At 40.1% G+C, this 12,450-nt stretch overlaps 1 protein-coding gene across 1 annotated transcript; it reads right to left on the bottom strand.

The window, feature by feature from the left end:
• Positions 1 to 962: 962 nt before the first annotated feature.
• LOC6611784 (odorant receptor 30a) lies at positions 963 to 2,433 on the bottom strand. Its single transcript, XM_002036271.2, has 7 exons — positions 2,122 to 2,433; positions 1,929 to 2,067; positions 1,605 to 1,875; positions 1,452 to 1,551; positions 1,291 to 1,392; positions 1,126 to 1,233; positions 963 to 1,064 (listed from the first exon to the last, which is right to left on the bottom strand). The coding sequence occupies exons 1-7, from the start codon at positions 2,431 to 2,433 to the stop codon at positions 963 to 965; spliced, it is 1,134 nt and encodes a 377-aa protein (XP_002036307.2).
• Between the last annotated feature and the right edge of the window lie 10,017 nt (positions 2,434 to 12,450).

Here is a 12,450-nt window from a genome sequence, read left to right as displayed (position 1 = left end):
TGTGAGGGGCATATAAAAAATTCTTAAATTAAAGTCAATTCGAAGACGAGTCTGCGTCGAATTCGGATGTGGATGACGGGAGGTTTTGGAAAGGGGGCTTGACTCTGAAGTGAAAGTTAATGTTGATTAGGGAAATTGAAGTGATAATGCTAGCAACTTATGGGGGCTTCACTTCAAGTAAAGGTATTTAAATGAGGGGAGAAACACGGCGTGACAAATATTTGCTTAAGACTAAACAACTTGGAAGATAACCAAAGGAACTTTACAATGATTATATAAAACCCTTATAAAGAATCCTTCTTATTATCTTTTATAAAATAATATATTATTGTGGATTGCCTTAAAGAATCCTTTTCGTGCTCTCGAAAACAAAGAAACAAAACTTCTCACCACCGCACATCTATACAATGACCTCATTGGGGATAAATAACGGAGTTTCCAATTTCCAGCATTAATTAACAATTTGGCTTACTTGGCACTCAGAGCGGGAATTTGTAAGCAATTTCGTACACAATAATGTTAGGTGGCTCCGTGGTCCTGGAATCCCTGTATCAGCTGGCGGCAGACTGGACAACGTTTATTTTACGAGAACATTTTAATCTAATTTAGCACACTTTAGATTTATATTTGCTTAAATAGAAGTTATCTGAATGGCACGTGCCGGGCATAACAATGAGCCAACAACAAAAGGAAGCGCTCGTGGTCAACTGCCAGCCAAGATGTGGTCGAAAAGCCAACAAAGGATCCAACAGAAGCAATTTTATTATAGTTTATTTCGTTGGTCGCTCCTTTCGAATATTTCGGAGACGTGTTGCAGTTGCCTCGAATGCATTTGCAACAATCCAATTGCACCGCATTTGCCCTTCCACAATATCCTTTGAGAGGAACATTTGCTGCTTAAATGCAATCAATTGTGGCAATTGTTCCACCAAAGGAGGGATAACCTTGTAAGCGAATGTTTTTTAGCCGTAAACGCGACGCAGAAGGGTGAAGAAGGAGTAAATGGCGTTCAGTAGTGACTGAAGCATTTTCAAGTTCATGGGATAGGTGCCACCAACCAGAATCTGAAGAGAAAATAATGGTTAGCAATAGGACATAACTGAGTAAATGTCTATAAGGCTTCACCGCCAACGGCTTTTGTGAACGCATTATGAGGAACTTCAAAGTCTTTTGCGTGTCCACATCAAAGTCCATCCAATTGCTTTCATAAGCAGCAATGGCAATATCAAAGCTCTGCGAAATGCCATACTTATACAAAAATTTAAAAGAAAGTGAGTGGGAAAATCTTACTTGGAAGTATAGTTCATTGGCCACGTAGTAAAGGACCACACTGTTGGCAAATATCATTACCATATATGCGATGACTATGACGGTCTGAGCTATAGTTTGAGCCTGTTGGATGGGGGAAATAAAAACAAAACTTACATTTTTTTATAATCCCCATCACTCACAATTATCAAGGAGAAAAGAAGAACACATAGCATGGCACCAAAGCAAAGGAACTCAACCAAATGAAGATGGGTGTTCAAGGCATTCATTGCGTCCACAAATCTGTTTTTTTTAAATGTTAAAAGACTTTTAAAAACAATTTCTAAAAAGCTTACCCGGATAATTTCAATTGATATTTTATGCACCATATGATTTCACCACGTACTTGTTCAATTTTCAGCTTCTCTAGGCTTCTCAACTTATGTTGCAATACTCGACACATGAGAATGGCGAAAAGGGTAAATGTCACTACCATGTTTGTGTAGGGTATGTACATGCAACACCCCATTGGAGCCATTATGGCTTGAATCACAAAGAAAATCTCGTAGTAGGGTGATGCGTATTTGTATTCATCAATAGTGGGCAAATACATGCCATATGGCAGAACTGCAAGAGAAGAAATTGACAATGAATTTATCCAATGAAATTATATAGCCCACCTCTTTCCGATCCAAAAATGGGATATGTAACAAAGCCAATGCAAGTGCAGCAGCCCATTAATAAATTAATCCTACTAATGAAAACTGATAGACGTGTGGTTTCCTCGACCAAAAGGTTGATGGTGGGGTCATCTGATTGCTTTAAAACTGCACTTATGCAATATGTATTTTTGAGATAATCTTTCGTACTCACCAACAGCTCAATGTAAAAGCTTTTTAAAACATTAATGAAACGCTCGTAGCTAAAACGCTGTACGCATAACAATACACCTCTGACCACTGTGTTGGTAAACAATACAGCCAGGTATACATTTCTGATGATAAAGTCCAAGGATTCGGTGCTCAGATATATATCCACATACTGAGTACAGTTTATAATGATGTACGGAGCCATTGCGACATAGCGGCGCCAGTTGTGAACGAACAGATATGACCAGAACTTCATTAGCTTCAGAGTGCTCCCAAAAATGGGCATCTCCACCGTATCCATCGATTTCAATTCCATATTGTCTGTGTTAATATCCACAATGGTGTGAATTTCACAGCCCATTCCGGCTTCGTTATATAGGTGCTCAAGTGATTAGGGGTGGGATTTGTCTGTCTTGTCGTGATGTCATCATAATTAGCACTTAATTAATGGGGCTACATCGTGATTGTGTTGGAGCAAATGTGTTAATTAGCCCTCTAAAGGGTATTATTAGAGGTGTAAAGAATACAATTGTATATTGAGGTCATTGGATAAAGGACATGTTCAGTTTTTAGGCAATACAGGTCCTTAAATTTCTTAAACTTAAAGTCAGTTTGAGTAATTGGTTTGGGAAGTTTCGAGGACTTCATTTAACCTCAAGTTGCAAGAAAAAAACTCAACATCTTCATTTTTCATGGCCGTCCCTCTGTACTCCGATAAAAAATCTTAATCGGTGGCAATTTGTCTGTTTCCCAGCCGGACGAACCTATAGAAATCCCAAAACCCTCAAGCCAACAAAGGGCGTTCAAAGAGCAACCTTTTTCATTATAGCCCAACAACACCCACTACACATGTTGCAGACTCCCAATCTGTGCGCCAATTACAAGATGTAGACCCTCTACTTTCTTTGAACTTTGAACTCACACTGGGGGTTTTCACTTTATATTTATGGTCATATAAACAGCAAGGAAACCAAATCATTTGTCATTAAGACGGGAGCTCCGGAATTCCTTTTATTGCCGAGATAGGGGATCTTAATTGAGTTGCAATTGGAAATACTTTTGAGTGGACAAAGCAAAGAAAATATGTGATCAATCAAACAAGTTTTTAAAGAAAGGAACCAGACAAACCTTAATTACTTCATTTCTTGGCTGAGAGATATAAATTGCGTATACGCCCTGTTTGTCCCGAGTTTTGCCGTCACTTGAGCTTTATATCAAGGTGTTACTTACGCTTGATTTGCTTTATGATGTATGATGTATCACCCCTGCCCCGCGTTTCTCAGTCTGGCTGCTGTCTTAATATGAAACTTAGTTAGTCGGGTGCACTGCGAAAACTTAACAGGGCTTAAAGAGAGATTTTCTCTGGAAGGCGCTATGTATTTGGCAGTTAGCTTTTACGTTGGCCAATTATAATTTTAATTGGTTGAACGTGGCCATTAACAGAGGCAACTATAAAATGCATAAAGACAATGTCTGAAAATTACCACCACTTGCTGGGAAAAATATCTTAATATTAACCGATATGCTTTAAGTGTTTCCCAAAAATGGAAAAAGAGTAGAGGAAATCCAGGAAAAGCAAGCTGCAGGGCGCACCTTTTTGCGAAAGCGGAAACTAACAAGCAAAAAGGACGAAACAGTTGAACTTGCAGTATCTTGTATCTTGTATCTACGTCGGGGAAGCACTTAACACGCGTTATGAGGACTCGCCGTTGGGGTTTTGGAGAAAATGCAACGAGCTTGCAACTTTTCCTAGCTGCTAAGTAGGAAAATCGCTCCCAGACAGAGCAGCAAAAAAAGGAAACGAAAAGGGGCAGGGGATTGGCAGGAAACTACGTGTCATATGACAAGTGAAATGTGCGCAAAATTACTTGTTTAGTTGCGGTTAAGACGCCTTTGCTGCGTTTGCCAGACCAACTACAGATATTTGCATTTCTTGAGGTTTGCTTTATGAATTGCGCCAGTATATGTGCAAGATAAACATTTGCCACGGCTGTCGGGGAAACCGGCAAAAGTTTGTGGCAAAACAAAATTAGAGGCGACGATGAAGAGAAGAATTTAATAAATGGAAGAAGGTTTTATTAAATTCTGTTCAGCCATTTTTATGCCTTTCACGTGGCTACGGTGGCAAGCAACCCTCAAGACAGGGTAAGAGAGGAAAGTTTGTGCCACTTTTCTTTTTCTTGGCATTGTTGCTGTCGCTTTTCCGCCTATATATATGTACATATATATATATATGTATACCTCAGGGGATGTCATTTGAAGGCGGCAAGTGTAAAAATTAAGCAGCTAGGGGGAGAGGCAATGAGTGAGATAAAATTACCCGGAAAACGGAGGGCGGTGGTAGCTAAAAGTAATTGTAAAGTATGCTAAGAGGCGTGGCTTGACAGCCTCAAGAGATGGTTTCCTCATTGTTGTTCTGTCCTCACTAGATACAAAGGAGGCGGCAGTGAGCGGAAAATGTGGAACAAGGTTGAATTAGTTTTCCATGTGGGTAATTAGCCTGAGTTGTCCCCTCAAAAGCGGCCAAAACATAATCCGAGTACAAAACTGGATCATAGTCTTATTGATTTTCGTGGTGAAAGTCCTATGTTTATTTTAAAAAACCAGATACGTTATAGGACCAAACTTTTTCAATCTAAAATTATCAAAGCAAACATCAAAGTTGATACAACAGCAAAAAGCGTCAACAAATTAGCAAAATGGGAAGAGCATGAAAAAAGAAAAACGGGGAAAAACTGTCAACATGAAAGGGAGACCAGCAAAAACTTTTACAAGCCGAAGCACAACAAACATTTTCACACCTCATGAGTGGAATTTAAATTTCTGCCTCGCAGAACTTTCTTGAATTGCGGCCCTGTGTGTGTTTGTCTGTTACTCATACGCCCCGTGTGTCGCTGGTGTGTCTGTAAAATTTCATATCAATTTCGTTAGGATTAAGTTATATTTTAGTGCTCGGCAAAGGTGTTTATTGCAAGTTGAGAGTGTGTGCTTTCCCTGCTGAGATTTTGAGCACGTGCTAGTCCTTAAGGCTTTCACACTTTGTGTGTTTTCGCTTTTTTAAGCCGAGTGGAGATTTTCATTCGAACCAAAATATTGATACAGCCTGAAGTGTTTGTGAGAGACAAGGAAAACACATTTGGTTGATAATTCGCTGTGTGGGAAAATAGAGGAAATCGTTGGAAAAATGAAATGACGAAACCTATATACTAAGGAAAAAAGAATTGCAATATTATAAGTGAGAAAACTAATGTTAAAAGAGAAAAATATTTAAAATTTAAGTCTACAGCATTCCAGTTTGTTTCTGTCTTTTGCGATAGTCATTTCATCACTTTGCTTAATTCAATGAGTCTTGTGAGTGGAACTGCAGACATGTAAGTGCTTACTTACCAAAAGGCTTTATGAACCCATGGACTTACAAATCATAAAAGTCATGACCCGGCAAGTTCATAAAAAATTCGGCCCAGAGCAGCAATTGCCATACAAACAGGCGCATTACGGCAGTGGAGTAATATTGGGGGTCCCCCAATTCGGGATCCAAATCCCGATTCCCAGCATGACCGGCATATAATTCAAACACGTACCAATACAGAGCTATATACACACTACGGTGCTGGGCAAAACGATTTGGCCAACGGTAATCAGGCATTTTCATATGAATAAGTAAGCAGGCAGGCAATGCCGCCTGAGTGTGTGCAATAAATTTCGTTGTATTACGAATGCGACGCCCGGCGCTCCTTATGAAAATTTTAAAAGCCGCCAAACTATGCACCCGACTGTGATTGCTTCCATCCTGGCTGCCCGTTTTACCAAACCGTGTCCTTTTTACCACCCGCAGCCACTACAAGCCAGAGCAACAGGAAAATAGAAATTTATTACTACGAAACGTGCAGGAGGAGGCCCAGTCAAGGTGTTTGTTACTTATTTAGAGCAAAGGTAGTACCTCCAAAACTCCCACGGAGCGGAGCAAGACCACTTCTTCCGAGATAAGAGAAGCGGGTAGAAGTAATGGAATATTGTGGCGGAATGGATACCCTGTAATCGTGAAAAGCTTTCAATTGCGAGAATTTTTTGTTAAGTCCCTTAAAAAACTATTAGTGTTTTTGAGTAAGAACTAGCAATACCATTCTCTGTGTGGTACTTATTAAATTTGTTCAATTTCAATCTATGAATTTCTAATATGGTCCATGGCAGCCAAAACACTCCACGTTGCGCAGGTAACTGAAGTTTGTGCCCCTCACAGCGGGCGGGACTTGAGCTACTTGGCGGGGAACCCCCGAGTGAAAAACGTGCCTGAGGCTTTGGCGCCATCAAGTGGCAATCGAGGAGCTCTCCGCAGACTTGAATATTGGAACGAATGAAGGGACGATCGTGAGGCGGCTAGCTGCCACTAAACATTTTAATTAGAAAATTTTGCACTGCCAGTTGAGCCGGCCACAAATCCAATTACCAAGTAATTATGCATTTAATTTGGCACAGCGGTGAGATGGCGAAGCAGACTCTTCATGGCCAGTCATTAATGCAGATGGGTGGCCATCAAATCTGCTCAACTCGACACCAACAAACAAGCCCATGTGTGTGTACTATATGGAAAATAACAAAAAGTTTTTGCCGCATAACTTTGGGCGCCAAGGCTTGAAAATTTCAATTTGCTGTGTGTGTCTAGCCTCGTATGCCCCACTCCCTCCATCATCTCGAGGGCTTACCGTACTATCTGCCATGCAATTAAAAGTTGTTTCCATGTTTTGTCGGCTCCCAGACGCTTATTACAAATGTCGAGACCAGCAGACCACAATCAAAGAGGTCAAGTGCAGTCTGCGAATGTTTTTTTGAGTGCGTAATTTATGGCTGCTTGTCTTGTAATTGGCCCAGGTCGTGGTTCAGGCTTCGAAAAACTTTTTCTTTACCCATACAGATAATGTATCCCTTTTTTTGGTCGACTCTCAGGCCATCTATAAAACTGTCAGCATACCACTAGGCAAATATTTGCCATGTTAATGCCAAGAGACTGAATTTTTGGCACAAACAGTGCCAAAACGTGAGCTAAAATTTATGTGGTGACCTAGTTTCATATCGCTATTCAGTAGTTGTAAAAAATGAAAAATAAAAGTTTCATTTGTTAAATAAATGTGGCCTTAAGGCATTTTTACGCAATTTTCAAGATGACTTACACATGTTTGCATAATTTAGGTTACCCAATCCTTTTTACCTTCGCCGACCACCAATCGATAGACAGCTATCCTTGATTAGCGAGTTCGGAAATTGTGTTTATTTTCAGCTTAGTTTCGTCCTTTTTGTTCCTCGCCTTGACACACTTTTCGTAGGCGTAAACAGGAAAATTTGCCTAAAAAGAAAAAGAAGAGGGAAAACTTTCCATGGCCAAGCCAAAAGCGATTTCGATTTCGTGTCGATTTTCTACGCATTTGAGGCAAAGGTTATGATTGATGAGGGCAACCTTTCTCACATCAAATTTAATTCATACGCACCCACCGCAAAGAATATGCCTAAAGTTCACGGAACCATAAACATAATGTGTGCCCATTTATTGATTTTTTTATTCATCAAACTGATTATAAATTAATTTTAATCGAGTTCGTGGACTAATTGTTTGTTTTGACGCGTTGTTGATGCAGCAATACAGCGATTTGCTGCATTTGCATTTTCTCGCGAGTGGAATTCAATAAAATTTCAAAACTTACCCATTATTGACAAATATTTAATGCGCATAATTTAATTAAAAACGTTTTACAAATAAAAAAAGCAGCATAAAATGACCAGACACGGTGGAAATATTTCGATGCGAGAGTGAGTATGTTTGCCCGTTTTTCCATGCATTTAAATTAGTTACATGAATTTTTTATTACCATATGATGGCCAAAAAAAATTACGTTGACAAGGCTAATATTTTAACATGATCAAACGTTTATAGGGACTGATGGATGAAGTACCAGGTAAAAACTGTGTACAATTTAAAAAAGCCGTTTAAGTAAGAAACTCATTGATTTATTTATACACAGTTCCCTTTAAAAGCAAATATCTTCAAATCTGTCCCCATAAGTCAATCAATCAATATCAAGACAGGAGGACTCGCATACATTCAATGTGTCAAGTACTTGTATGGCCTTAAATAACTTTTGTCCCACTTTTCTAGCATATTTGGGCTCGCCACTATTTAGTCAACCTAAATCCACAAACAAAATACACAAAAACCTAAGAAAACCCGAAGGGGAATCAATGGGACGGGGAGGAAAAAATCCAGGCAGACTCATCAATAAGCCAGCCCAATAAACAGGATGTATGCCTGAAAGCGCCAGTAGCCAGGATTTAGCGTCCCCACGAGCAACTTCACTCCTCAATCAGGGCGGCCAAGTGGAAAATGCCTTGGCGTAGCGCCCTGTGACACCTTGTTAGGGGAAGATAGACAACCGGGCCAGAAGACTTATTAACATTTAGATGAAATGCCACCGTAGTCGGGAGGAACAAAGGACGAAGCTGTACTGTGGCCTTTGGCTTGCTTACTTTTTTGCATTTGAATGCCACATAACTGGCAATGAGCTCGGTGATTCGCCTTTACCTCTGTGATTTAATTTATATGAGGAGTTCTGGCTGGCTTTATATTAGGTAGCTCCGACTTTTGTTTGATTGCAAATAATTTGCATTGACTAATGAAAGCAAAAACTCAGAGCAGAACAAAACACAACTCTCCCCGGGCACTCACACAAAACAAAGAGGCAACTTTAAAGTTCTCCTTGGAACTTTGGCAGCTTCAACACTTCCGACAAAAAGTTGACAAAATCTGCAATTTACTGGCCTCGAGGCAAAGACAATTGTCAAGCCAGACAATTGAGCCAATTGTCTCAATTTCTTGTCCTCCTTTGTTTGCCACTTTCGTTGGCTTTGTTTGGTCTCATTCTGATTTTGTTTAACCAGGAAATGCTAATTTTCCACCAAATTCCACGGATTACTTTGAGGAGCTGAGTACAGTCCCACGCAAAGCTGGTCAACTGGCGCTCATTAGCTATGCACTCAACGTGCTAATGAGCCCGCTTAGGCTTTTGGGAGAGGCCAATAAAATTGTAACAAGAATTGCATGATTAGTGTAAATGCCCTCGCCATAAAACATCCAAACTAAACCGCAGCAAACACATGTGTTGGCCTGGTCAGGGATTATTTGTGTAGGCCCGAAAGTAAACGAATCTCTCGAAATGAGTAGGAGCCATATGGTGGGACTGAATGAAAGCTATAGAAATAACTAGGGAAATGGTACAAAGAAAATCGCTTAAGACAGCAAATGTATATGAATTAAGCTTCGTGGACTCACAAATATCCTACAATATTATAATACACTAAACTCTTTTACCAAAACACAAAATACCAAACCAGTTTTCTCATTTCTTTTACTTTGCTAACCCAAATTTTTAGTTCAAAAAACACATCTGCTTCTCGGCAGAGTATCTGAAACTAGCTTAGCCTTAAATCTGTGGTTTAATAATGAACTCAGGATATAGAGTGATTTGCTGGTCCAAAGCAGTTCCAACTAAATCTAGATATGCTCGAGAATAAAACGAAATGTGTGAGCACAATAATCGTAAATATGCAACTGAAGCATAAGAAAACGTTTGCTGGGCAAACCGAAAGATAAACAGCAAATAAGCCGAGTAGATACCTTCTAGAATACTTTATATCAATGATTGCTTTATTTCGGTGAATCTTTTCTTAGCGCCTGTACATCCTGGTTTTTGTCTAGCCGAGTCCTAGTCCGAGATGAAAAAACAAGAGGGGATATAAACTCTCTTGTTGTTTATATTAAAATAAGGAAATTAAGTTCAAGTCATGCGTGTGCCACATAAACAAGTGCCGCAATCTGTGCGTGTGTGTATTTGCTTACTCTGTGGTTTCCGGTTTGCATCTGTGTGCGAGCGTCTCATGTCTGGCGTGTTTCCTTTTTCCCTTTCTGCCCCATATAAAGCCTGTCCAATCAATCTTTATCAAGTGCGCTAATTATACGCATTAATAATGACAGCTCACAGAGCGAAAGATTGAGTAAGAGTCGGGCAGAAGATTTGAGGAGGGGAACACCAACACGTACACGCCTCGTATACTTTATGTCTTAAAGCCGCGTCTTTAGGGCGGCAATAACTTATTGGGTTCGCTCCACATGACGAAGATTGCTCTGTTTTCTTTTGCGTTTATATTGTTGAAGTTACGAATTAAATACAGAAACTACATATTCTGAAATATTTAAATTCAAAACCAAAAACCACCACTGTGGGCAATATGTAAGCCGTGTGTGTTAATGATCCAAAAAAAACTACTTCTACAGCGCGGTTGACTTTTAACCAAAGAATTTATAAATAATGCGCAACTGATTTTTAATTTTCTCCTTTCGGTAGTGTCGACAGCAGCGACGACAGCAAATTATTCGCGCGGCAGCTGAAAAGGGAAGCCAAAACCACTGCAGACCCGGTCAGAAATAAAATAATGTAAAACTGCTCCACAGGCATGCAAGGACATCAACAGGAGCTGCAGGAGCTGCAGGAGCAGCAGTGGCAGCCACAGGCGGAGTTGGGGAAAATAACTTGCAATTAGTTCATGTCAGGGGCTGTGGCAAGCTATGGAGATACTGCTGCTGGAAAGTTAAAGTCAAAAACCCAAAAACATTGTATGAGGACAAAATGACATCAGGTATGCAAGTGGAAGCTTTATTTGTGTCTGAGATTTTTCACTTTCCCCTTGAACTTGGGCTCCGGTCTAGCTTAACCCTGGCATTGGTAAAATGTCGGGTTTTGGACTTGGAATTGAATCGAGAAAGGAAACGGAAATTCTGTTTGGCTAATGAAAATCAATGAACGAATTTTCCTTTTCCATTTTCTCTCTATCGTGTAGAAAAAATGTGTCCGGAGCTAAATTGAGTCATCGAGTTTTCAGATGAAACGTGCCAAGTACCAGAGAAATATAAATAAAATATGCTGCACAGTTGTTATTCTTTAAAATAAATTTAAGTCTAGACCGCGCTAAAGCTCGTTTATATGCCATGTAAGCTGTCTTGAGTACATCTAATCTATGCATAATTATTATGAAAATAACCCAGCAGAAAACACCTGCGGTTAAGCAAAAGGCTTAGGGCCAAAAAGAGAAAATCTCAGCACATTTCCACCTCAGACCCAAGCTCATTATTATGCACAAGCTGTGCCAAGCCGAAAATTACATTTTGATGTCCTACATCGTTGAGTTTTGTTGATATTTTAATGGATTTGCTATCGAGAAAATTTCCGTGGCCTGGAGGCTGTCACATTGAATTCGGCTTTTTGAATTTCGAATGAAGTTAACAGCCGGTGAATTCTGTCATCCTGTGAAAGCTACGTATGGATAGTTAAGCTCGCTGGAAAAAAGGGGTAAATAAAAATATCGCAACTTTCCCTCCGGCTTTATGGGACTTTAGCGTGTGTCAGTTTCGAAAAAAAAGGGAGATACCTCTAATCCTCTCTAATTGTTCATTAAATCCTCCTCTGACGCCCCATCGACATTCATCTTCTGCGGGGTTCCAACACATCTCTTCCTCGAAGTTTTTCACACGCTTCCAAGCCATAAATTCCAATTAATTTGTCGCATTTTATCTTCCCAGACCTTCGCCTTTTATTATCTTTCTTTTTTTCGGGGGTTGCACCCTCCTTGGGAAATACGCAAATCATTGTTTTATAGCAATTTAATTTTGTTTTCTGCTGCAATAAATAAGTAAAATGGGAGTTAGAAACATGAAAAACGTAGGAAATCCGAATCAACTGAGAACTCTCTTATTTATTTATAACAAATTGCCCGATTACGTTGTTGCCGTCCCGAATTGTTTATCAATATTTAAGGCCAGGACATTCTTGGCACAAGACTCCTTTTGGCCCTTGGAAATTCCATTAGAAATGTGTCAAAAAAATGCCATAAAAAATGCAATAATGGTCAGACCCGAAGCAGGCATTGCACATGCAGCCCGGCCGGAAATCGAGTCAAGGGTTTGGATGGGGTTTCGGTGCCCATCCCTATTGATATTTGCCAGCTGCAGTCGCCGGCTTAAATGTACGCCATAAAATGCCAAACAGACAATAGACCCTGAGGAGTGTGAGACAATGAATACTGGTGATGGGAAAGGAGCTCCAAACTCCGTGCGGCTTTATTGCATGCAAATATACAGCACAACACCCAGACAGACAGTTGGCCGGGACACGTGAAATGATGTGCAAATCTTATTAACAATTGCTGCCAGGAGCAGGCCACAGAAGCAAGTCCAGCCGAATGGATAGGATACCACTTTGGGTTTGCCCTCGGTCTGGACGAGTTCTTCGTC

Source organism: Drosophila sechellia, chromosome 2L (genome assembly GCF_004382195.2).
Source record: "Drosophila sechellia strain sech25 chromosome 2L, ASM438219v1, whole genome shotgun sequence".
NCBI classification, from domain to species: Eukaryota; Metazoa; Arthropoda; class Insecta; order Diptera; family Drosophilidae; genus Drosophila; species Drosophila sechellia.
The sequence above is the reverse complement of the archived record's forward strand: the minus strand, read 5'-3'. Positions and strand labels throughout refer to the sequence as shown.